This window comes from Chanodichthys erythropterus, chromosome 22 (assembly GCF_024489055.1).
Source record: "Chanodichthys erythropterus isolate Z2021 chromosome 22, ASM2448905v1, whole genome shotgun sequence".
Lineage (NCBI taxonomy): Eukaryota > Metazoa > Chordata > Actinopteri > Cypriniformes > Xenocyprididae > Chanodichthys > Chanodichthys erythropterus.
The window spans coordinates 31,541,512-31,569,140 of record NC_090242.1 but is presented as its reverse complement, the minus strand read 5'-3'; the positions used below and the strand labels follow the sequence as shown (position 1 = coordinate 31,569,140).

Genomic DNA, 27,629 nt, shown 5'->3' with positions numbered 1-27,629 from the left:
TCTTTTCATTGGTGGAGGTACAAAAACAGCAAGTATTGAATGTATTATTTGGTACACTGAGATCACTGAATGTTTCTCTCTGTTTTTAAGGATATTCTCTCAAGTGTTACTCTTGTTCATCTGCTTCGACGGGTTCCTGTAAAGCAACAGTGGAGACATGTAAAGATGGCTTTTCTGAATGTGAAAGCAGTTTATTTGAACAAACAGCTGGTAAGTCCAGTGTGAAATCTGCTGTAATAATTTACTGAAAGTGAAAGTACTGCTGGAGAAAAAGTTTACTTGTGGATGTGTTCACATGACTGCAAATCTTGGAATTGTTTATTATCTTATTATATGGTTGTTTATGTCTTTTTTTTGTTTGTTTGTTTTTTGCAGGTTCCACTAAGGTGCCCTTCACAACAAAAGGGTGTGCAGATCAATGTGAACCAGGGACCAAACAGATAGTAGTTGGAGGGACAGTTTCAACCCGCTGCTGCGACACTGACCTTTGCAATGCAGCAGGTATTGTTCCTCATTTGACTGTGTGCAGTTTGATTTGACCTACAGTAACATAAAATGGTTTATACAAGTCATTCAATAATTCAAACAAACAATAAAAATACACAAGTGAAGGTTCGTAAGATGCACAATATCATGAGTATTCAAAAATAGTGTAAAGTTTGAACAGCATGTAAAGCTTATGAATTAGTCAAGTGCTTTCTGAGAGTTTTTACTGTTTTTAAAAAAAATGTGAGGAAATTGATCAACAATAAACATGCTATTTTAATAACTATTATTAGTAGTAGTATTAATCAATAATAATTTCTTTATCATCTTGATTAGATGGAGTGTTTAAGGGAAGCTTCCTCCTGCTCTTCTCTCCTCTGCTCTTCTACTTCCTGTTTCAGTGAGTCCAGATTCAAGACTTCAGATTCTACAGTGAAGATCAGCACAAGAACTGAATATGAGACAATTGATTTAATTTACTGAATAATATATATATTTTTTGCTCTGCTGTACTTTGGTTTAAGGAACTGAAAGTATGTATTTTATTAAATGAATTTTAAACAAAATACTGCATCAGCACTATATGTATGTATACATTTCTTATGCATAAAAAAAAAGTTATTATAGAATGAAATAAAGAATTTAATGTTTTTTCTTTCAGTTTTAAAAAGAGTGTTCCTACCCATCACAGGAAACTGTCTGCATTTTTTTGAATTTCAAAAACAATATATGTAGAGAGTTTGGTGACTTTAGGTAAAACTACCCCCACCCACACACACTTTTTCAAAAGGTGCCGCTTTATATCCCCTCCTCTACGCCAGTTTCTCAGGCTTTGTCCGTGTCTACTGGCAGATAACTCTAATGTGTGTGTCGAGTTTCATGCGATTTGAAGCATGCAAAGAGTCTCAGAAACACTCAAGAATATTATTAAAGTTTGATGTTGTCATAGCAACATTATTTAAGGTATTAAGAATCGTTTCACAATCCTACATCTGCCGTGTTTTGATATTATACTGATGAAGTTTGAAGCAAATCGGGTAAAAATAAGAGGGTCATTTCAAAGCATTTTGAAAAGTGACACATTTCCTGCTGCCAGTTGGAGGCGCTATAACTTTGGCAATAGTCACATCCATGTGATCGGCCTCCTACAATGAACTCACAGCTGAAGTTTCATGCAAATGCAGAAGTTATAACACACTTCCTGTTTTCCTTTTGTCGCCATGACCACGGCCAAACCGATCAAAAATCCGCTCACAATTTAGCAACCCCAATCCTGTCTTGACTTCATGCTGACCAAGTTTGGTGGCGATTGGATAAATTTCCTTGGAGGAGTATATCAAATCCAGAGCATGCATTTTCCAAACAACCCTAAACATCTGACTTCCCGTTGGGCAGCCCAGTTTCATACATATGTGCTAGTATGTATCCAAGATTTCAGATTCTGGTCAAGGGGGCGCTCTAGAGCCCCCCTGCCATGCTCGTGTCCCAGATTTGGCCTGGCCCTAATGGCTGCGAATTCTGACCTGTGTGCAAATTCAGGAGTTTTTGAGGGGCCCAAAAGCCCCCAAAAAACCTGAATAAAAATATTAAGAAGAGGCTTGTTTGAGATGCGCCTAGCCGAGAGTATTCGGCTGCAAAGAGGGGAGGAGTGAAAAAAGTGCAGGCAAGACAGACAATTCTCCGTTCTCGTAGTGGATCAGACACCTACGAGATCAAAGGCGGATATCGCGGGATTCACACTTGTGTGCTGTGTTGCTGATAAACTGTATGTAATTTAAGTTCTGCTGCTTTTATATGAAAATAAACATAACGAACAAGAACCCAAAGTACGTGTTATTTATTTCCATTCAAAATATGTGCGTATCACTCATTTTAACTTTAATTACAGACATGTTTTATATATATATTTTTTTATAAATGACAACAATCACATAACCCATCGCAGATCGCAGAGTTTGGGAATATTTGCACATTACTTTTTACACATAAAAACATGGTTTTAGAGTTTTAAAATCAAACATTTTAAAAGAGATCAATACAACACAGTTGTTTAAACCAATAAGCTTTAAGCTGTGTCATCAGCAAGTCATTTCCCATCGTGCTTTTGGTCAGCGCAGTCAGTGGAGAGCAACTGCGCTCGACTGCAGAATCCAATGAGACTTTTTTGACACACGTCGGCATGACATCAGAGCAAGGCGGCCCACCCTCGGACACATTTCTAACCGGCATGCATCTTGTGGTGATCAACAGTGAACGGTTCTGTGCAGAATTTACTCATCTCAAACAAGCCTAATAAGAACCAAAAGAATAATCCTAAGGAAAACAATAGTTAACATTCGGCACAGTTATAAAATTGGAATTTGCAGTTGAGAAACATCATAACATAAACTTTGTTAAACTTTTTGTTCTCTGCTTTAACTGCCTTTGGCAAGATTCATATTTCTTATAGGCAAATCCAGGAACCAGTTGAATAAACTGCTTCAACAAGTTAGACATGAGTCTTGTAAGCATGTTTTTACAAGTCAGATACATAACTTTATGTATCTGGATTTAATTTAATACCGAAAAGTAAGACTGATTACTCCTAACTAACTGCTTGCTGGTCATAGTTGGTCATTAAGAACTCTTAACATAATTGCTTTGTTTATGCAACTAACCTCAGTCCAGTCAAGACTTTGTTTATTTTATATTTGTTTCTGTTTGGTGTAAGGTCCACCCAACTAGCCAAACAAGGGTTTACAAAGGGGTGGCTAAAGGTTTCCTGAATGCATTCAGTCTTTTCAGTGCGCAAAGTAATTTAATTCCAGTTTTATCTGACTCCAGTTAATCACAACCTCAAATTTAGGTTAGAGCGTCAATTGATTATTGGACTTTTAATTTATAATTAATCTAGACACTTGAGTATTCTATTTAACTCTTTAATTCTATTCGTTCATTGGGATTTCAGTGTTGCTCAGAGTGTCACGCCAGCAGTGTACGTGGATCCAACAGCCAAAAACTTGTTAGTCTTGGTCACTAGGCAGAAGTAATTGACTAACACTATTGCTTGCTCTTTCTAAAAGCACAATATTTAATTCCCATAGATCTGTATACACCTGTATAAAGCAACATTATCTGTAGTCAGAGTTCATAACCACTACTACAGATATAAGCCAACCAATATTACTTTCTCTGATAATAGTTTTATTTTTGGCATGCCCTGAGCCTTTTACAACATTTCTTTAAATACCCAGACCGAGACAAAACATCTTCCTAATGGTCGCATGAACTAACAATTGTTATTTGCTTTAATCAAGACCCCAGATTTTACACCTTATTGAGGGCAGAAGGCAATTTGCATGAAGACTCTGTGTAGGTAAGTGATGATTTATGACTTGTTATGGTATACAGTGGGATCTTGTATCCTGAAGATTCCCCAGCAGATAAACAAGTCTATACAAGAGTGATGTCTCTCTATATATATAATTAAAAAACAACGTTCAACCGCTTATGAAAGCTTGAGTGTCTGTAACAACTACACTAGGCTATTGGAAAGGGCACACCCTCTACAGTAATATTTTTAAACTCTCTAAATTGTATTACCCTTTAGTCTATTTCTCTGGGAATGAGACCATTGTACCATTTGCAGTGAGACATTTCAAATGATATCAAACATGACTGTAAATTCACTTGCATTGACACAGAACATAATATTTTTATTTAATTATTCCCGCATCTTCGCTCAACAGTGTTTGTATTGTCCGTATATCTCAGGAGAACAAAGTATCTGAGGTTCTTTCACTCTTAAATTGATTATAAATAATAAATGGAACAACTCAACTCTCCTCCAATGGATTATTGTTTCAAAAATATACATTCCATCTGATATTTGCACAAAAAACTCACTCATCCAACAACACAACTTGTAATTTTGTCTCTGTAATTTTGTGCGCATTGTAGATTGAATAACAAGATAACTTAAATGCTGCAAAATATTTACAATATTTAGCATTTAACATGCAAAGATCATGTTTGTTTTCCGCTGAAACACAACCACAGACACACATTGCACACACCCAAACACATTTACAAGTCCATGTTTGCATTGCAAAAGCTTTAAAGCTTGTTTGAGTTTGGAAGCTTTCTTATTTAAAATGAAAAAAGGAAGAAAAAAACAGCTTAGATGATGAGTTTTTCAACTGGTTCTACTGTGTGACTGACTAGCATTCAGGGCACAACAGGGATGAAAACACTCAGGGATCAAAAGATTTTTTCTCTTGCAAAACAAGTAAAAAAGAAACAATTACTCATTCCTCATTTCATGTCTGTTTGTCGTGATGCAAAATCCCATGCAATGACAAATGATTGACTGAGGTCATTTGATTAAACATGTAATATTTTTAAAACACACAATTTTTCAAACTAGTCTGGTTTTATCAAAACACTTAACACAATTCACAAAACCACACACCCAAACTGCAAAATACCTCATATATCCTGCAAAATGAAGCACTGCAACCGAAACTACACAGAGCATTATCAAAATCAAACTTTTGCATGAAATGGCACACACTTCATTCATATTACCAGATTTTTGCCTAACCACCTACACACTGTTGGGCATAATGAAAAGCACCCCCATCTTTAGTATGCTTTGCCAGAATACTAAAATATGTATCAGATTGTTCACATGCACAGAAATATTTGCAGATACACACACATGCTGTTGCAACATTTTTATTTTTTTTCCTTCACTACAGTAAACAAGTCAGTACAACATAAGCACAGCAGATATATTTACATGGGACTGAACAAAAATATTCTTACAAAAAAAGTAAACTGAAAAAGAAAATTTCTGAAAAAAATATATTACAGTAAAAAAAACAAAAAACAAAAAAAGGCAAGAAAAATAATTAGGCAGCATCTTGCCGCACAGCCGGGTCTGGCCACAACGCCTCGTCAACATCACAGGCAATATCTTCCCTTGCCAGACATCGAGGGAAGAAGCGCCTTGAGTGCCTTATCCATCCCTGAATTGCACCCACATCAATCTCATCACATGCCTCTTCCATGGCCTGCACAAGAGGCATGCGCACAAAGGGCTGCCGGTCGTATACCTTCCACCGCCATGCCGAAAAGAATTCTTCTATGGGGTTCAGAAATGGTGAGTATGGTGGGAGGTATTGCACGAGAAATGTTGGGTGGTCAGCAAACCAGTTTTGGACTGGGGCTGCACGATGAAAGCTCACGTTGTCCCATACTACAACGTACCGGTTTCTTTGATGGTCTGCATCATTCATACGCTCTGGTGGTATGAGAATGTTGTGAAGTCTGTCCAGAAATGTGAGAATATGGGCTGTGTTGTATGGTCCAAGTTTGGCATGACGGTGGAGGACACCATGCATATTGGAGATGGCAGCGCACATTGTGATGTTCCCACCACGTTGGCCAGGAACATCTATAATGGCTCTGTGGCCAATGAGGTTTCTCCCTCTTCTTCTGGTCTTTGCTAGGTTGAACCCAGCCTCATCTATAAAGATGAACTCATGTGGGATTGCATGAGCATCCATTTCCAGTACTCCCTGAAAACAAAGAACAAAAATCACTCAATATGGTGTTATCCAGTACACTGGGAAACAATGTTGTGTGTAGTGTACTGCAGTCAATATAGTACTTACATCCACATATGCTCGTCTGAACTCTTTGTTTCTTTGAGAGTTTCTCTCAAACGGCACCTTATAAAGTTGTTTCGTTCTGATTTGGTTTCGCTTGAGAATGCGAGCCAATGTGGACAGACTAACTCGTTGAATGTTGTTGAATAAGGTGTTGTCTTGGATGATGTGGCTTTGAATTTCTCGTAATCTGATTTCATTATTTTCCAAAACCAAGTTTACAATGGCAGCTTCCTGTACCCCGGTGAACATTTGGCCCCTTCCTCCACCATGGTGTCGTCTCTCAGTCCTTTAGAAAAAATAAAATAAAAATATATATAGGGCTTGGACAATGCAGCCTAAATATTTTCCCCCACAGTAGAGTACATTGTACAGGAAACTTGTACAGTTCATGAATGGCTGATGTCATACACTAAGTAAACAGGTGTCACCCAACTGATACACTATGACATGGGGTATACTACATGTGTACTACATGAAATTTTGGTTACATACCTGTTCTCCAGTCTAAAGGTCCGGATGACAGAGGCGACAGTAAAACGGCTCAAGTTTGGCTGCACTCTCTGTCCAGCCTCACGCATTGTCAACCCATGGTTGATGACATGATCTACTAAGGTTGCTCTGATTTCATTTGAAAGTGTTTGTCTTCTTTGGCCATGAACTCTTCTACCTGCTCTACCCCTACCTCTCACTCTTCCTCCCCCTCTTATTCTCAACCTCCCTCTTCCTCTTCCTCTTCCTCTTCCTCTCTCTGCAATGTCTTCCATTGTTGTTGTAAAAAAAAAAGGTTCTCACCTGTGGTCTTTTCATAGTGCTTACATCCTGATTGAAGTGTTAACAATTAACCACTGAGGTGTTTGGCCAGGTGGCACATGTAATTGGCCAATTAGCTCATGTAGTGTCATTTTGAATGGCAGTGTTTTGAAATGGCAAACATGTGACTTTATGTCAGATTGTTGTGTCTTATGCAGAGAACTGTATTTAGTGAATTTAAAAAGTGCTATTTTGAAATGCAAAATGTGTGTAAAACAGAAAAGGTGTTTAGACTTTTGGAGACTTGAGAAGAAGTTTTGCTCTCTGTGTGTCAGTTTAAATAATTGTGCTGTGCATGTCATTTTAGTGTGTTAGCAATTGGAAAAAACTGTAATAGAAAAAAGTTGCGTGAACTCAAAATTTCATTGTACCAAGATGAACTTAATATGATTGAGTTGAGCTGCAGCAGATTTCTAATTGCCAGCATGCCAGGGTCTCGGCTGTGTCCCACTTGTCACAAAAATTTTAAGTCCTACTTACCTACTAAAAAATTAAATGTTTTGAGGTAATACGTTTCCTCAAATACTGTCTTTAAGTTATTTCTTTTACTCACTCTGATGTGTTCTAGGACATTGAAGATTTTTGCGTTTCAGAATGTCTCAAGACTGATCATCCATGATTTCCCAAAAATTGAACCTTATGGCTAAACAGGTTTAAACAGGTTGATCTCATTCCTGTTGGCCATATACAACTAACTGTAGATATTGTACTACTTACAGTTTTTTTCAAGTGCTAACATACATTTGTCCAATCTTTAGTCACATTTTCAAAACTCTAAACACATTTTGTGGCCATACCATGAACATAATTCATGTCGTTTTCACACAAAATGCAATCAATTAACACGTTTCTAAAATGCTTACATTTTCTTTTCATTTAAGCTTACCTCATACCAAAATCATGGATCTTTCTCATCTTATTTGCAAATGCTTAAACACAGCAAGTCAGAAATGAAGACCTAATAATGTTCCAATCTTTAAATATGGATAAAACCTCTACTTTTGCAACAACAGCAGCTCAACAGTATTGAAAAAAATATATAAAACAAATACTGAAACAACTGATAAGCATTTTTTATTAGCAGATCACTGAAATACTGAGAAATAGCAGATTGCAGTCTCAGTTGGATAGTCATAGTCAGGTGTTCAATTTCTTTCCATCACACAGGAAAGAATTCAATTTCTACACACAGTAAATAGGACTTTTTGAATTGGATTTCTTCAGTGTGGATGAAGAACAACACAGAGGAGCAGAGAGAAAAAAATATCTGGGTAAGGGAGAGGAATAGATGAGGGCACCATCAACACCACACACCCAACACCAGAAAGAGATTTCAACAGAGGGGCCAACTGAAGTTCTGCATAGGGGACACATTTGACCAGCGGCTGCCCTGAGCATTTCTGTTACTACTTCTTCTAAATGTGTTTTGAAAATGTGACTAAAGATTGGACAAATGTATGTTAGCAATTGAAAAAAACTGTAATTGGCATTAAACTAAGTAAATTATGTAAGCTTAAGTTTCTGTTTCAAGAAATGTCTGTTAAACTTTCATTTTCTCATAAGATCCTCCCCTTTTGATAAGCTATAAAATGGGCACTGAAACAGACGTTATTTCATTCTCCTCCTGATCAAAGATGGATCTGCAAATCTCAGTTTTTCTTCTCTTCATTCTTTTCACTGCAGGTACAAAGACAAAAAATTGTTTGTGAAGTTGCTGAGAATAATAACAGATCACTGATGCATCTCTCTCTCTGTTTTATTACTAAAGGACACTCTCTCAGCTGTTATGAGTGCATGAGTGCGACAGGTTCTTGTGCAGATCAGAAGTTAAAAACATGTCCCATTGAATCTTCTCAGTGCAAGAGTTCAACATCTGTGGCACAAGTTGGTAAGTCCAATATGATTGAAATTTACTGTTATATTTGACTGATTGGAGATGCTGCTGTTATTTACTGGTGCTGCAACAGAACAGCTACAATTTCAAACACTGAATATTCTACATATATTTCTGATATTTAATCTGTTTTCTCTCAGATTATGGTTTTGTATATAAAAATGTTTGAAATGAGAAAAATGCAACATATTTGTCATATTTATAATTACATTTTCCATCAAAATGATGTGCAGTTGAATTGGTCTTTCCTGTATCATTCATGTTTTTAGGTGACTCTATACTGAAGGCTAAGAATTGTGTTCCTGCCTGTCAAAGTGGGTCCCTGAACTTAGGCACTTCAAAGACAACTTATTCTTGCTGTACCACAGACCAGTGTAACCTCCAAGATGCTCCAGGTATTGTCCTTCAATGATCATGTGCAAATAACTATCTTCTTTAAAGTCAACACTCATTTTACTTCCAAATGACATTCAATCAGGAAATAAAACGCAGGGTGTGACTTTCTGTCATGAACACACTGAATAGAGCAGCTAAAGGAGTGTTGTTTCATTAGATATTATATTTTATACAGAAAATTAAATTAAAATAATATTTGTTTTCCTCCTGTAGATCCCTCTAATGTCCCCAATGGAAAGACATGTTACACCTGTGATGTTCAGAGCTGCTCAACCATTTTGAACTGTTTAGGGGATGAAGACCGCTGCGTTACAGTAACAGGTGAGAATCTGAAAAAGAACAAAGATTAAAGTCATGATATTTTAAACTCTCTTAGGTTAAATCATTTGACACAGATCACATATACCAATGTTTTCTTTCTTTTCATCAGCGACTTCTGTAGGTCAGTCAATTTCTGTAAAAGGCTGTGCATCTAAATCCATTTGTGGCACCACAGCATCAGTTCATGGTATTGGGAGCATCTCATGTTGTGAGGGGAATCTGTGTAACGGTGATCAGAGTGTCTCCCAGAGCTTCCTGTTCCTCTGCTGTTCTCTGCTCTCCTACTTCCTGCTGCACTGAATCCAGCAGCTCTTCATCCTACAATAATACATATATCAAATCATCTATCAGAGGAAAATATTAGAATTATTTCTTTATTGATTCAATACATTTTTTGTAAAACAATAATTGTGTTCTCAATATCAGGATTTTCCTGTTCAGTTAAAGATCACAAATGCAACAAGAGAAATAAACAGATATTATGATAACATTTTACAAATACTTTGTAAATGTTTATCATTTTACCTCATGCACATCATGCAATTAAAAGTTTTGTATATAACTCAGTTTTTGTTTGTGTGTTGATTATTATAACTCAAAATAAATAGCAATTTGCTAGTTTGAGCTCTATTAATAATTGTTACAGCTTTTCTTTAAGCCTTTGTCTTTGATAACAGGAGTGAGCAAGTTTTTCATGTGAACAGAGTCCATAGAAACAAACAATGTCTTCCTTTTGTTCCAATGAATAAACATTGCCTTAAATCCACTTCCTGTGTCTCTCATTCCTTCATGTTGATGACACCTAATAATAAATAAAAAAGGTAAAGCTGACTTTTTAATTTCACAATTCTGATTTTTTTAAATCTCAGAATTGCATGTAATAAAGTTGCAATTGTTATTTATAAAGTCAGAATTTCGAGATATAAACTCATAATTGCATTTTTGTTTTATTGAAGTACTGGAAAAGTCTCAGCTTTCTAATTTAGCTAAAATCATATTAAGGAAGCTTCTTTTCACCACAACTGAGTAAAAACTATATGGTTCTTTAAGAATTAAGAGAAACTTTCTTATAAATACTTAAAGTCAGTTTTTTCCCTCGATGGGAAAAAAGTAAACTCAGCATAAAATCAGCCTTACTGTGTCCTCTTCTATAATACTGCATGATACCTTTGACAAGAAATGCTACAAGAAAACATCAGAGTGAGCATGAGAGTTATCCCCAAAATTAAACAAAAAGTAATAAAATGCAAATAATCATTTCAAAGAATTGCATCATCAAACAATCGGTGTGGGATTAGTTTAAAGGATTAGTTCACTTATGAATGAACATTTCTTGATAATTTACTCACCCCCATGTCATCCAGTCGAAAAGAAATGAAAGGGTTAGTTCACCCAACAAATGAAAATTCTGTCTTTAATTACTCACCCTTATGTCGTTTCACACCCTTAAGACCTTTGTTCATCTTTGGAACACAAATTAATATATTTTTGTGCAATTTAACCAAAACTTTCAAGGTCCTGACAGGTAGGTTACTAAAGATTTAAAATAGTCCACATGACTGCAGTGGTTCAACTTTAATTTTATGAAGCGGCGAGAACACTTTTTGTTAGAAAAAACAAAAATAATGATTTTATTCAACAATATCTTCTCTTCTGTGTCATTCTCATACGTTATTTTCGTTCAGTGCTTCCAGGTTCTAGTCAACGCCCCAACACTGTTCACGTGATCAGCACGACGCATGATTGTGATGCTGATGCAGGAGCCAGCCAAAAATGAGTAATTAATGACTGGATTTTCATTTTTGGCTAAATTTTTAACTAACCCTTTCATTTCAAACCCTTTTACTGAAGGTTATATCAGGAAAAGTAACTAAGTTTATTAAAGTCATTTACAATATGTATACATTCATTAATATTATGCCTAACATGACGAAAATGTCTTTGTTAATGTCTAGATTACAAGCGAGATGATAAATATTATGAAGTACAGTGTCTTTCAGCACACCTTCCGATGTTCATCCGTGTTTTCGTGCCGTGGGAGAGATGATCGGTTCACTCACGCTGGCTGAATGATTCAATCAACAGGTTTTCATTCCATCGCATCTTCTCATAATGTAAACAGGTGACAGCTAAAAGATCAAAAATGTAATAATTGCTGCAATGATAAATTGATGTTAACTCCAGACTTACTTTTTTCTTTTTGGAACTGTTGCAAAAACTACATTTAGCATTATTTACCACCAGATGGCAGCAGATCATCTTTTGTAGGGGGAGAGTGGGGATGGTTGCAACACTTTTTGTTTCTCAGAGACTGTTTGTATTGGAAAGCCAACATTGTAATACAATATACCCACATCTGTCAGCTACTCACCCACACTGCTGCAACACGTGTAGTCTACACAATTTATACTTGAATAGACAAAGTCAAATGTTGCTATTGACCTCATGGGGAAGTTAAAATGTGATAGAAATCATTCTTTAACATCATTTTCAAATGTATTTGTTTTACTTGTGCACAGACAGGGTCTTCCCTAAGTTAAATAGTCTGGAGGGAAACATTTTGTAGTAAAAAACAGGTTTTGGTAAATTAAAACAAACTACAAAATATTTTTTAAATCAAAATCAACACACTGAAGTTTAATAACTTCTGTAAAAGCTTACTGAACTGTGTGTAAGTGAATGTTGCATTATATTCTTGCAAGTTATGTGGCAAACAGTGAAAAAAAAGGGGTTAGCCTACATCGCAATATTGGAAATGTTTCCGTTTTAAACCAAGAAGGAGAGCCAATGGATATCACACAAACCAAGTACAAACTTTGCGCAAGAGTTATGGCAGAGAAAACGTCTTAACCTCGGTCAGTATTCACTACAGAAAGCGAAAGTAAAAAGTGAGGGAGCTGTAAGCATCGGACACTGCATTAACGGAGCATATTCTCTCAAAGACGACCAGTTTCAACATAACGTTTATAACGGTATATAACTGTCTTAAAGGGTTAGTTCACCCAAAAATTAGAATAATGTCATCAATTACTCACCCTCATGTCGTTCTACACCATTAAGATCTTTGCTCATCTTCGGAACACAAATTAAGATATTGTTGATGAAATCCGATGGTTCAGTGAGGCCACAAAGCCATTGAAACTCTCAAGGTCTATAAAGGTACTAAAACATATTTGAAACAGTTGAGTGAGTTCAGTGGTTCTATCTTAATATTATAAAGTGACAAGAATACTTTTTGAGCGCCAAAAAACCCCTAAAATAATGACTTTTCAACAATAGCCTATAGTGATGGCCGATTTCAAAACACTGCTTCAGAGCTTTACAAATCAAATCAGTGGTTCGGAGCACCAAAGTCATGTGATTTCAGCAGTGATCAAATGTTTAAGTGACTTTGATTTGTGAGCAAACACAGACACAATCAAGCGCAGATAAAATGAGTTTAATAAAGGAAACTATAAGTATATACAGCTACTAAGAAAAGCATGTATACAGAATAAAGAAAAGTAAAGAAAGAGAGAGAATAACAACCTAATGAAAGCCATCAGAGAATCAAAATCACCTTCTTGAAAAGGGCTCAAACTTAGGCTATGTTCACACTATAGAATCTGATCTAAACTGATTACAGGTCAGAAGTCAGATTGGATACACATATACACATATACATACATACAGTGTATATCAATATATATCCAAGTAATGCATGTGTCTTCTTTCAAACACAGTGTTAATCTGAAGTTAAACCTGCCTCCTGGTAGGTTTAATTTAAGCCTCAATGTAGTCCTGGAGTAGCTCTAGGAAATCATCTTATTAAACTCTGGACTAGACTAAGTCAAGGACTATTTTAAACCATGACAGAGAAATCAGATTTCTGTTAATCTGGTTTAAAGGGCCATTTTATTCTAGGACTAGGCTTAATCTCTGTCCGGGAAACCGCCCCAATGTCTTTTATCTTCAGTTGATTTCATCTAAGGCTGTGACTGAAGTCAGTTGTAGTTCTTGTGTTTCTCTTTTCTTCAGTGATAGCTTTGCTTAATTATCTGATTAACATTAACTCTGTTTCAGTGTTACTTTATCACTATTTAAAGAGGGATCAAATGTCCTCTGAACAGAGTTGATTTAACTCTGGGGATTTTACTGTGCTGTTAGACAGGTAGGAAAGCCACAGGTAAATATGACACTTATTATAATAGGTTTATGTGAAGATTTTTTTAAGTTTACTTAAAAGTTATTTTTTAAAGCCTAATAAAAAATTGATAGCTTTTAGTTATACTGTAATGTTGAGTGTCTATAATTAATGTTTAAATAGAGACATCAGTACTGGTATCAGTGATCCTTCGTTCATAAATGCCATTAAACAAATATTTAAAATATACTGTGTTTAATTTGTTTCTCGTTCTAGGACAAGACTTGTCATCCACGATTTCTGAGAAATTGAAACTTACGGCTCTGTTTAAACCAGTTGATCCCATTCCTGTTTAGACGTTGGCCACATACAACTAACTGTATGCTATTACTTAACTCCTTCCTGGTTTCTCAGTAACTTCCCATCCTCCTCACTGAATCCTAATCCCTAAAGCCTTTCTAATTAAATAGAATTTTCTTTCTTCTGCAGAACACAAGCAGATATTTACTTTCTTCTGTTGAACACTTCTGTGTTCCAGACATACTGGATTTGAATGACATGAGGGTAAATAAAAGATGATAGAATTTTCATTTTTGTGTGCACTATCACTTTATGAATGTTGGTTAGACCTATTCATTTATTTCAATTCCTTATTAAATCTTCCTTGATTTTTAATTGGCATTAAATTAAGTAAATTATGTAAGCTTAAGTTTCTGTTTCAAGAAATGTCTGTTAAACTTTCATTTTATCATAAAGATCCTCCCCTTTTGATAAGATATAAAATGAGCTCTGAAACAGGTGCGTTATTTCATTCTCCTCCTGATCAAAGATGGATCTGCAAATCTCAGTTTTTCTTCTCTTCATTCTTTTCACTGCAGGTACAAAGATAAATGTTTGTGATGTTACTGAGAATGATAACAGATCACTGATGCATCTCTCTCTGTTTTATTTCTACAGGACACTCTCTCAGATGTTATGAGTGTATGGGTCTGACAGGTTCTTGTGCGGGACAAACCATAAAAACATGTCCCAGTGGATCTCTTCAGTGCGAGAGTTCAACAGCAGTGGTACAAGTTGGTAAGTCCAATATGCTTGAAATTTATGCTATTATTTACTGGTGCTGCAACAGAACAACTACTCGTTTTTCTGGCAGAATTTACAATTACAGTCACAGAACATTCTACATATTTGATATTTAATCTGTTTTTTTTCTGATTATTTTGTATAATTTTTGAAATTAGAAATGCGACATTTTGACAGTTGTAAGAAAGTATGTGAACCATTTGCAGAATCTGTGAAACTGTGAAGAGAAATTAACAATAAGATCATACAAAATGTATGTTGTTTTTTATTTAGTACTCTCATGAGTAATATATTTTACATAAAAGATCTTTACATAGTCCACAAGAGGGGGGAAAAGCTGAATTTATTCAAATGAACCCATTCAAAAGTATGTGAACCGGGGTGTTTTTTTTTTTTTTTTTTTTTTTGTGATGGTGAGTCTCTTGTTTGTTCTGAGCAGTTAAACTGAGCTCTGTTCTTCAGAAAAATCCTCCAGGTCCTGCAGATCTCTTCAGTTTAAGCTTTTTTTTTTTTTTTTTTTTTTTGTGCATATTTGAACCCATTCCAAGAGTGAGATCTGTGTTTTTTGAGGGACTCAAACACAACTATTAAAAAAGGTTCAAACATTCACTGATTCTCCTGAAGGAAACAATGCATTAAGAGTTGGGAGGTGAAAACTTTTTGAATTCAAAGATCAAGGTAAATTGTACTTTATATTTTTTCTTCTGAAACATGCAAGTAGCTTCCGTTGCTTCCCATGGCAGTTCTAAATAAAAAGGAATGATATTTCAATAAAAGAAGAATTTGGACAACTTCATCCTGTTCAAAAGTTTTCTCCTTTTTTCTGAAGAACAGAGCTCAGTTTAACTGCTCAGAACAAACAAGAGACTCATGAACAACCAACACAAAACATAAAAACAGTCGTGGATCATCATCAGGTAACCACACACAGTATTGAGAATCAATGGTTCACATACTTATGAATGGGGCCATTTGAATAAATTCAGCTTACCCCACCCTTGTAGACTATATGTAAACATCTTACTCAGGACAGTACTAAAAAAAAAAAAAAAAAAAAAAAAAAAAAATGTATGTACTCATTTTTTCACATTTTCAGATTCTGCAAGTGGTTCACACACTTTTTCTTGCAACTGTGGTAATTATTTATTTGTATTATTTTTTTGGTCTTTTATAGGTGACATCACTTCAAAAGTGAAGGCTAAAGATTGTGCTTCTGCCTGTCAAAGTGGGTCCATGAACTTAGGCATTGTAAAGGCGATTACTTCCTGTTGTAACACAGACCAGTGTAACGTCCAAGATGCTCCAGGTATTGTCCTTCAATGATCATGTGCAAATAACTTCTTTAAAGTCAGCACTCCCTTTGTTTCCAAATGACATTCAATCAGGAAATAAAACGCAGGGTGCGACTTTTCTGTCATGAACTGATTGAATGGAGCAGCTAAAGGAGTGTTTCATTAGATGCTATATTTTATACAGAAAATTGTTTTCTTCCTGTAGATCCCTCTAAAAATGGAAAGACATGTTACACCTGTGATGGACAGACCTGCACAACCATTTTGAGTTGTTCAGGGACTGAAGACCGCTGCATTAAAGCAAAAGGTGAGAATCTGGAAAAAAACTAGGATTAAAGTCATCTTTTAAACTCTCTTAGGTTTAAACATTTGACACAGATCAGATAAACCAACGTCCAGCTTAAACTGAATCAACCTGTTTTCTTTCTTTTCATCAGTGAATTTTGGAGGCCAGTCAGCTGTTGCAAAAGGCTGTGCATCTAAATCAGTTTGTGATGCCACAACATCAGTTGCTGGTATTGAGAGCGTCTCATGTTGTGAGGGGAATCTGTGTAACGGTGCTCAGAGTGTCTCCCAGAGCTTCCTGTTCCTCTGCTGTTCTCTGCTCTCCTACTTCCTGCTGCACTGAATCCAGCAGCTCTTCATCCTACAATCAGACATGTATCAAATCCTCTATCAGAAAATATTAGAACTATTTTGATTTTAAAAAGTGTATGTATTTTTCATGAGTTTGTAAACAATTGTGCTTTCAATATCAGGATTTTCCTGTTCAGTTAAAGATAACATTTTACAAATACTTTGTAAATGTTTGTCATTTTACCTCATGCACATCATGCAATTGAAATTTTTGTATACGACTCTTTGTTTTATCTGACAAACAGCAATTTTATTGTGCTGTTAATAATTGTTACAGCTTTTCTTTAAGCCTTTGTTTTTGATAACAGGAGTGAGCAAGTTCTTCATGTGTACAGAGTCTAGAAGCAAACAATGTCTTTCTTTATTTTGTTCCAATGAATAAACATTGTCTGAAATCCACTTCCTGTGTCTCTCATTCCTTCATGTTGATGACGCCTAATAAAACAAATAAAAGGTAATTGTAACTTATAAATATCACAATTCTGATTATCTCAGAATTGCATAAAGTTGCAATTGCAAGAAGTCAGAATTGCATGATATACTGTAAACTTGAAAAACTACTGTAAAAGATGCAATTGTCTTTTTAAATGTTTTGTTCTGTGGGAAACGATTATCCATAATCTACCTTCTTGCACACTGCTCTGTAGTGCGGTGAAAAACTGCTTCCCAATTACCAACAAGCATTCTTATGTAGTTCCAAATATGGAAGTAAATTAATGCCAAATGTTTTTGAAATAAAAAGCTTGTTGAATTGCACTAATTGAAAAAATGCATTACATTAGCTGTGCTTGCATTTAGATGCATTGTATTTTTAAGGCTTGCATTTTTATGGGCTGAAATTCAACATGGTCGTATATTTAAGCTGTGAATATTCCAATTTCACAAATTCAGATGTTCAAATTCAGCAGAAAATTCAACATTTCACATCCGGGAACTGCAGGAAAAGCAGTAGAGTGCCGATGCATGATCTCCATCTGCTGTTTGCGAAGTCCAGAGTACAGCTAGTAGCTAAGTCATTATTCATTCATAAAAACGGATTTACAGAAATGGAGCAAATGGTAAGTGAATGTGTGATGATTATCAGGGCCAGTATGAATGCAGAAAAGCTTATAAAGACACAAAAGCTGCATTTATGTTTAATTCAGTGTCTTTACGGTTACTTTCCCTGCAGACGACATAAGCCGCTTTCTCTCCAGTGAACGAGATTATAACATTATTCCCTGAAGCTGGTGTTACAGATCAAGTGTTAAATCTGAGGTAGACATTTATTTCTCTCTGTTGTTTAGTTTCCTTAACATTATATTGCACACTGTATTGTAATAGGGTTTCCCTCATACGTCATAAGATTCCCCTGCCATCAGGACATATAAAACTCTTAACACAGCTTAATGGACTCGTACAGTGATATGAAAGACCAAACTCTGTACCTATTCTGTGACCTCAAACAACTTCCCTGTGCAAAGGATCATGGGGGCCTGAAGTGTCCATCAGTTGGACCCTTCGAAATCGTTCATTCAGAAGGGCCCCACTGAGCAAATTACGTCCAGAAGACGTCTTTTTGAGGTCTTGTCTCAGGTTGAAAAGACGTCCACTGAGGGGCCAGAATGAAAGTTTTTATGACGTCTTTTTTTTGACGTCTTCTGGACATCCGAAATAGACGAACACGCAGAATCACCAAAGGAGTAAAATCATAATTTTTAAGCCACCATCGTGGAGATGAGTGTTTGCTTTAGTTGGGCTCTTGACCCTTGCTTTATTAATATGTGTATTTGTTTGGGCTGTTGTCTGAGTCATAACAGCCAGACAAGTAAAGAGAAATGATCAGGTGTTAGTTATGTTTTCACATAATCATTACTTGATTTGAATCACTGAACTCATTTAGAGCCCAATCTCTGAGTTAGATTTACGTTATTGATTACAGCAGCACTGTGATTCAGAAGATCAGCTTTATCAATATAATATAAAGAATTTCACATGATAAAAAAAATTCTCTTAGGCACACACAGACATCAAGAATCAGCCTGTGAATCTCAATGACGGTGAGAAGCAACATATTCTGATCAACAGATCAACTCTGAACATTAGAAAACAAGCTACTAAAAAGTCACATAAACAGAACAAAATAAAATATGAGAATAAGGGAAATTACTAAGACAATTAAGATCATAATTTATTCATGCAGCAATGCATGATGGGAGCCGTGGATGAATTTTGATTGGTGGCTCCCAGAATGCACTGCAACATGCTTTGTGATGGTCACCACTGTTGAGATTCACAGGATGATTCTTGATGTCTGTGTGTGCCTTTAATGAATGCTTTATTTTTTTTGTCCAACACACCTTTTCTGAAATCATCTTCTGCTGTAGAATCACAATGATGCTGTAATCAATAATGTAAATCTAACTCAGAGATTGGGCTCTAAATGAGAGATTCAGGTTAAATAATGGTCATTTCTCTTTACTTGTCAGGCTGTTATGACTCAGTTACAGCAGCCCAAACAAACTCTAATATTAACAAGCAAACACTCATCTCCACGATGGTGGCTTAAAAATTGTGATTTTTCTCCTTTGGTGATTCTGCGTGTTCGTCTATATCGGATGTCCAGAAGACGTCAAAAAAAGACGTCATAAAAACTTTCATTCTGGCCCCTCAGTGGACGTCTTTTCAACCTGAGACAAGACCTAAAAAAGACGCCTTCTGGACGTAATTTGCTCAGTGGGGCCCTTTTAAGTGGCCAGTTTTGAGCACTTCGGTTTGGAACGACCCTTCAATATGGCGGCCATGAATATTTTCACTCCAAAGTGTAAAAATTGATTTTACCTTGGCATAGTTAAATAACAAGAGTTCAGTACATGGAAATGACATACAGTGAGTCTCAAACACCATTGTTTCCTCCTTCTTAAGTAAATCTCATTTGTTTAAAAGACCTCTGAAGAACAGGCGAATCTCAATGTAACACCGACTGTTACGCAACAGTCGGGATCATTAATATACACGCCCCCAATATTTGCATATGCCAGCTCATCAGGGCCGGCGATTGCTTTAGGCGAACTAAGCGGTTGCCTAGGGCGACAAATATGTTGGGGGCGCGGGCGCGGGCGCCCTCTAGGGTCGCCGTTACGTTACGTTAGGCAAGTGCGCAGTTGATGAAGAAAATGAAGCGGTCTAATAAACCCTCCGGTGCAAAGGGACAAAAACGGAGAAAGGAAGAAGATAAAAGGAAAACCCAGTATAGAGGTAAATCTTCTCATCTCAGCCATTCGGCCGTGTGTCCACCAAAGCGTTTTTAGCCAGCTGAAAACGCTAGGTGCTCTGCTTAAAACGCCCGTCTGTGAGCGCTTCAGCTGCGCAGCGTTTTTTTCCGTTGAGACGCTTTGTTGCTATGATACGGAATATCCGCGGCACTGTTACTTATAACTGATTTTGCAGGTAGCCTAATTTGTTTCAGACTTCAAATGTTGACACAATGTGAAATTACTTTGCTATGTATTTTCGGAGAGCAGCAATATTAATTTCTCATCCATTTTGTTCCGTTCTCTGTTTGTTGATGTCGCTGTACAGCAAGAATGTTGTGACAGTTGGTCGGTGTTGTATTTGTCCCACCCCTCCTCCACTCTGATTGGACGGCTGGCTAAAGAGTGACAGTGATGAGTGCAGCGTTTTACTCAAAGTTGAATATTCTTCAACTCGAGGCGACCAGTAAAAAACGTTGAGCTCTCAGCGCCTCGTTACGCTCTCTGCGTTTAAAAAACGCGGCGTTCCCATTGAAAACAATTGAAAAAGTACGCTAGCAGCTGGAAAAAATGCTCTGGTGGACACACGTGTGTTAAATGAAATAAATTTGCTTAGTATTGTGCATCATCACCTTGAACGTTTCATTGCTGTCACTAAGCTATCACTAGCTAGCTAGTTACTTTGCTAGTTTGCTACGTATTACTAGCAAACGTAACTTCACTGATAACCTACATGGATGTAAATGTCAAAAGACCAGTATTTCGGATAACGTATGCATGCTAGTTATGAAAAGTACAGTTGCTCTCTACTCTACGTTCATTATAACTAGCAGGCTCATACACATAGTGTAACCATTATGCTGATAGTGGTGTTACTTAGGTAAAGTAGAGCCGGCCCTGCAGCTCATGTTCAAGCATTAGACAAGGGCAGGATGTTTGGATGTGCACAGCTGAATCATCAGACTAGGTAAGCAAGCAAGGACAATAGCGAAAAATGGCAGATGGAGCAATAATAACTGACATGATCCATGATATCATGATATTTTTAGTGATATTTGTAAATTGTCTTTCTAAATGTTTCATTAACATGTTGCTAATGTACTGTTAAATGTGGTTAAAGTTACCATCGTTTCTTACTGTATTCACAGAGACAAGAGCCGTCGCTATTTTCATTTTTAAACACTTGCAGTCTGTATAATTCATAAACACAACTTCATTCTTTATAAATCTCTCCAACAGTGTAGCATTAGCCGTGGAGCCCTGCTTCAAAATAGCCTCAAGATTGATTGCTGTGCTGCTGCAATCAATCAATCATGTCAATTTATTTCAGAGATTGAGCTCTAAATGAGTTCAGTGATTCAGATCAAATAATGATTACGTGAAAACATAACCAACACCACCTGATCATCTTTTCTCTTTGCTTGTCTAGCTGTTACAACAGCCCAAACAAAATCTAATAATAAAAAGTCAAGGGTCAAGAGCCAAACTAAAGCAAACCCTCATCTCCACGATGGTGGCTTAAAAATTGTGATTTTCTCCTTTGGTGATTCTGCTTGTTATCATCAGGTGTCTTCAATAATGCTCAATCATCACTCAATTAATCACTTAATTATCTCATTAACTCTGACACATGCTTCAATGGTACTTTAACTCAGTAGTGCGCAAACACGTGAACACTAAGCAGTGTTATATAGCCTGGGCATACTATTAGATAAATCTTACCTATTTCATTTACATATGACTTACGAATATGAATCACATTAAGTTTATTATTTTGTTTATGTAAAAACTATGTAATCCAAATGGATGGAAATTTTATATGTAATTCAATTACATAAAACTTATGTTTAGCCTGAAATATTTTTTTGAGTGCAGTTTCGTATGTATAATACCCCATATTGTGCGTATCATATGCACGCGAAAAACTAATTTTGGCGTATATATTTTACGAGATTACAAACTCGTACTATTGATACGAATTTTCTTGTGATCGGGCTCTATTAAGTCATGATATGCAGTTTTAAGATTTTTTCTGGCGAGAATGTGCTGGTTTTAAGCTCAAATTTGTGGTTAATTGATAAAGATAGCGCCTTTCTGACAATATGATCTGACGTTGTCGGATTTTTGAGATCCAGGTGATCACCGGACTCTCAGCGTTCATGTACCCAGCCGAGAGCAGCCTTACCTCGGCTAATCCTGGCTGAGGGCAACGTGACGTTTCATAAATTTATATATGGCTATTTAACTTTTGTATCATACTAAAGCGCTGATTTTGTACGCTTGACTGAATTGTTTGCTTTATTTCTTATTGTATATTTTTATACCTTTTATAATGGCTATTATTGAACATTAAAACTGTCATTTAACAAAAAGAGAAGGTTGTGTTTTATGTTAAAGCCTATTTCATTTAATTTCAGTGAAGATAATCAGAGTATGAACAAATAGTATTACATTTAATATGTTTGAAATGTAAACGAAAAGAGGCAGGGTTGTTTAATATTTCGTTTTGTTATAAATATAAGCAGACATTGCAGATAATTAATCACTCGTTGCCTGAGGCTATTAATATGTTTTTGTTTGTTTCTTTAAATAAAACGAAAAGAGGCAGAGTGGTTTAATAACAAATTTTGTTTTATTCTTGGCTAAAATATACATACAGAGATAACCGGAGAAGCCAGTTATTTGCGTGCTGTAACATTACCGTTATATTATCTTACCAGCTATTTATTAATTATAGAAAGAAATAGTGCATATACGTCATATAGTTACATTACATGTATTGCAAAATACGTAATGTTTTGAGGACCAAGTTTGTAGTCAAAGTATGGGCAGGCCATAGTCAATGTAAATCATATTGTTGGTGTTTTGTCCGTATCAGTGAATGTGTTATAACTGTTTATCCGCCGTCATCGGTCCTGCTTGCTTACTAGCCTGCGCGTTCACAGCAGGCTCTGTTGTGTTGGGGGAGGAGGAGCTGTGGAGGGAGGGCTGTAGCGCAGCAGAGAGCAAGGGGGAGTGACCTGTGAGTTGTGCTTGTTCAAATTTTCAGGCTAAGCCAACGTTTTCTAAAAACTCCCTACTGCAGCTTTAAGGCAAGCGTGAGCTCCGTGGGCATGGAGCACCAGATTTAAAGGGCCACACACCCTGAATCGGCTCATTTATAATGATGCCCCAAAATAGGCAGTTAAAAAAATGAATTAAAAAAAATCTCTGGGGTATTTTGAGCTGAAACTTCACAGACACATTCAGGGGACACCTTAGACTTATATTACATCTTTTAAAAAAAAAGTTCTAGGGCACCTTTAATACATTTTAAAACTACATTTAGCATTATTTACCACCAGATGGCAGCAGATCATCTTTTGTAGGGGGAGAGTGGGGATGGTTGCAACACTTTTTGTTTCTCAGAGACTGTTTGTATTGGAAAGCCAATATTTTAATACAATATACCCACATCTGTCAGCTACTCACCCACACTGCTGCAACACGTGTAGTCTACACAATTTATACTTGAATAGACAAAGTCAAATGTTGCTTCTAACCCCAGGGGAAGTTAAAATGTGATAAAAATCATTCTTAAACATCATTTTCAAATGTATTTGTTTTACAGACAGGGTCTTCCCTAAGTTAAATCGTCTGGGGGGGAAACATTTAAGTAGTAACAACCAGGTTTTGGTAAATTAATACAAACTACAAAATATTTTTTAAATCAAAATCAACACACTGAAGTTTAATAACTTCTGTAAAAGCTTACTGAACTGTGTGTAAGTGAATGTTGCATTATATTCTTGCAAGTTATGTGGCAAACAGTGAAAAAAAAGGGGTTAGCCTACATCGCAATATTGGAAATCTTTCCGTTTTAAACCAAGAAGGAGAGCCAATGGATATCACACAAGCCAAGTACAAACTTTGCGCAAGAGTTATGCCAGAGAAAAAGTCTTAACCTCGGTCAGTATTCACTACAGCAAGTTAAAGTAAAAAGTGAGGGAGCTGTAAGCATCGGACACTGCATTAACGGAGCATATTCTCTCAAAGACGACCAGTTTCAACATAACATGTTTATAACGGTATATAACTGTCTTAAAGGGTTAGTTCACCCAAAAATGAAAATAATGTAATTTATTATTCACCCTCATGTCGTTCTACACCATTAAGATCTTCGTTCATCTTCAGAACAAAATTAAGATATTGTTGATGAAATCAACTCAGTGAAGCCTCTATTGAGAGCAAGCCATTGAAACTCTCAAGGTCCATAAAGGTACTAAAACATATCTGAAGCAGTTCATGTGAGTTCAGTGGTTCTATCTTAATATTATAAAGTGACAAGAATACTTTTGTGTGAAATTGGCCCACCACTAAGTGTTGAAAGGTCTTTTTTTTTTTTTTTTGGCGCACAAAAAGTATTCTTGTCGCTTTATAATATTAAGATTGAATCACTATACTCACATGAACTGTTTCAAATATGTTTTTAGTACCTTTATGGACCTTGAGAGTTTGAATGGCTTTGCTCTCTCTCTCTTAATGAGCCGTCGGATTTCATCAAAAATATCTTAATTTGTGTTCTGAAGATGAACGGGTGTAGAACGACATGAGGGTGAGTAAACAATTACATTATTATAATTTTTTGGGTGAAAGTAACCCTTTGATTTATTCCATTATTTCTCTTGTGGTCCTAGTAAAACAAATGAGAAGAATTGTTCATGTTAAAGTTGTTCTTTAAAGTCGGTGCTTGAAGTACGTTAGCCTAAAGCTGATCTCAATTTTTTTATGACTGCAGTGTTAGTGTGGTGAAACTGAGCATGTGTAAAATGAATATCTCTCTTGCTCATTCAGAGATAATGGAGAAATAAGCCATGTTGTAACTGTCCCACTCTCTCCTACACCGGAAAACCCATTTAACCCTGAGTTATTTCTTGTTACAGTAAGCGATTTCTCAAACGATAACCTCAATGTTAGAAATGTGTGTGTGTGTGTGTGTGTGAGAGAGAGAGAGAGAGGGACAACATTAGCAATATGTGAACACAGAGCAGCATGGAGAACATGAAACAGGAAACAGTCAATGACTCAACCATCAGACTGAGCAGAGAAGCATCATTGCTGACTGACCATGTTGGGACTTAAGAACTGCCTTAAGGACTTTACATGGTTTCCCAACAAGCCTTAACAGACATAAAAGGAATGGAAGTATTGTGATTTCATTCTGTTCCTGACACACAATGGATCTGCGAGTCTCTGTCATTCTTCTTTTAATTTTTCTCACTGGAGGTACAAAAAACAGCAAGTATTGAATGTATTATTTGGTACACTGAGGTCACTGAATGTCTCTCTCTGTCTTTAAGGAAATTCTCTCAAGTGTTACTCGTGCTTACCTGATTCGACGGGTTCCTGTAAAGCAAAAGTGGAGACATGTCCAGTTGGATTTTCTAAATGTGCGAGGAGTGTACTGGAACAAACAGTTGGTAAGTTCAGTTTGAAGTGGAAATCTGCTGTAATAATTACTGAAAGTGAAAGTACCGCTGGAGAGAAAGTTTACTTGTGGATCTCTTCACAACTGCAAATCTTGGTATAGTTTTATCTTATTATATGGCTGTTTATGTCTTTTTTGCAGGTTCATCTAAGGTGTTTTTCACATCTAAAGTGTGTGCAGATAAGTGTGTACCAGGGACCCATCAGATAGATGAAGGGATGTTGTCTCTCCACTGCTGTGACACTGACCTTTGCAATGCAGCAGGTATTACAGTAACATAAAACGAGGAAATGATTTATACAAGTCATTCAATAATTCAAACAAACAACAATAATAATAATATACAAGTGATGGTTTATAAGATGCACAATATCAAGAGCAGAAAAAATAATGTAAAGCTTATGAATTAGTCAAGTGCTTTCTTAGAGTTTTTACTGTTTTTAAAAAAAAAATGTGATGAAATTGATAAACATCAACCAACAATAAATTTTAATAACTATTATTATTAGTGGTAATAGAATTAATCAATAATAATTTCTTCATCATCTTGATTAGATGGAGTGTTTAAGGGAAGCTTCCTCCTGCTCTTCTCTCCTCTGCTCTTCTACTTCCTGTTTCAGTGAGTCCAGATTCAAGACTTCAGATTCTACAGTGAAGATCAGCACAAAAACTGAATATGAGACACAACTGATTTAATTTACTGAATAAAGCTTGTTTGTTGCTCTGCTGTTCTTTGGTTTAAGGAGTTGAATTATAAAGTATGTATTTTATTAAATACATAAATATTAAACAAAATACTGCATCAGATTTATACATTTCCCATACAAATAAAAGTTATTATAGAATGTAATAAAGAATTAAGGAACAAGAGTGTGCTGAACTGCTGTAATAAAATATTTACATACCTGTTTGTATTACACATCTTTCTCAGTTATTTCTGTGACTGGAAATTTGTTGTTCAACTAGTAAAGTTTAAAAAGGTTGAAATGTATGACTATAATACAAAACTGGTCACATTTACATTTAAAGGGATAGTTCACCCAAAAATGAAAATTTGATGTTTATCTGCTTACCCCCAGCGCATCCAAGATGTAGGTGAAATTTTTTCTTCAGTCGAACACAAATGATGATTTTTAGCTGCAACCGTTGCCATCTGTCAGTCAAATAATAGCAGTAAATGGGAAATTCATCTATAAGAGTAAATAAAGCTTGCTTAGACAAATCCAAATTAAACCCTGCGGCTCGTGACGACACATTAATGTCCTAAGACACGAAACAATCGGTTTGTGTGATAAACCGAACAGTATTTATATAATTTTGTACCTCTAAAACACCACTATGTCCAACTCCGTTCATGACTCCTTTAGTGATGTCTGATCGCGCTCTGACAGCGGCAGTGATGTCTGACACTCATTGAAGTATATGCGCAAGACATCACTGCCGTTGTCAGAGCGCGATCAGACAAAAAAAATTTAATTTATTTTAATTTAATAGTAAAAAATTATATAAATACTGTTCGGTTTCTCACACAAACCGATCGTTTCGTGTCTTAGGACATCAATGTGTCGTCACGAGCCGCAGGGATTAATTTGGATTTGTCTAAGCAAGCTTTATTTATTCTTATAGATGAAGTTCCCATCTACTGCAATTATTTGACTGACAGACGGCAGCGGTTGCAGCTAAAAATCATCATTTGTGATCGACTGAAGAAATAAATTCACCTACATCTTGGATGCCCTGGGGGTAAGCAGATAAACATCAAATTTTCATTTTTGAGTGAACTATCCCTTTAAGATATTTAGATTTTATCCAGAAAGACTTCAAAATTGTCCATGTGATCTGAAATGATGCAATATTATGAACTGAAATAACCCAAAAATAATCATTAGTTTAGCAGTCCAGTATTTACTAATGAAATTTGTAGTATTATTTAGTTTGTCCGCGATGGACTGGCCATCTGACTCAAGCCCACAAGAGGGAGCTGCTGGGGCAGGTACACATCACACAGTGTTTGACCAGAGCCTTAAAGGTATAGTTCACTCAAAAATTTGAATTCTGTCATCATTTATTCACCCTAAAGTTGTTCCAAACCTAAATGTTGGTAACCAGACAGCTGATGGTAGCCATTGACTTTTTTAGGTCAGCCAAGGCCTGTGGGCCTGGGCCTGTCCTGCACCCCAGCCATGTGCTTAACTTTCCCACTAAGATTCAAACCATGCAAGTTTGTCATTCGT

General features: G+C 36.2%; 3 protein-coding genes across 5 annotated transcripts in view; all 3 read left to right on the top strand.

The window, feature by feature from the left end:
• LOC137012691 (fulditoxin-like) overlaps positions 1-26,314 on the top strand; it is a 129,364-nt gene extending 103,050 nt beyond the window's left edge. The window contains exons 1-4 of one of the 3 annotated variants that reach the window (XM_067376084.1): positions 25,020-25,193; positions 25,268-25,387; positions 25,537-25,659; positions 26,016-26,314. In XM_067376084.1, coding sequence (XP_067232185.1) covers positions 25,145-25,193; positions 25,268-25,387; positions 25,537-25,659; positions 26,016-26,050 — 327 coding nt within the window. In that variant the 5' untranslated portion in view covers positions 25,020-25,144 and the 3' untranslated portion in view covers positions 26,051-26,314. Of the gene's footprint in view, positions 1-25,019; positions 25,194-25,267; positions 25,388-25,536; positions 25,660-25,950 lie in introns of those variants that run through there. The other 2 variants (XM_067376082.1, XM_067376083.1) reach the window with 2 other exon arrangements.
• LOC137013284 (urokinase plasminogen activator surface receptor-like) lies at positions 8,585-10,243 on the top strand. The gene is made up of 5 exons (XM_067376964.1): positions 8,585-8,633; positions 8,719-8,838; positions 9,114-9,239; positions 9,454-9,561; positions 9,671-10,243. Exons 1-5 carry the CDS (start codon positions 8,585-8,587, stop codon positions 9,859-9,861), a joined length of 594 nt encoding a protein of 197 aa, XP_067233065.1. The 3' UTR covers positions 9,862-10,243.
• LOC137012687 (urokinase plasminogen activator surface receptor-like) lies at positions 14,514-17,032 on the top strand. The gene is made up of 5 exons (XM_067376075.1): positions 14,514-14,562; positions 14,642-14,761; positions 15,942-16,073; positions 16,265-16,366; positions 16,497-17,032. The coding sequence occupies exons 1-5, from the start codon at positions 14,514-14,516 to the stop codon at positions 16,685-16,687; spliced, it is 594 nt and encodes a 197-aa protein (XP_067232176.1). The 3' UTR covers positions 16,688-17,032.
• Positions 26,315-27,629: the final 1,315 nt, after the last annotated feature.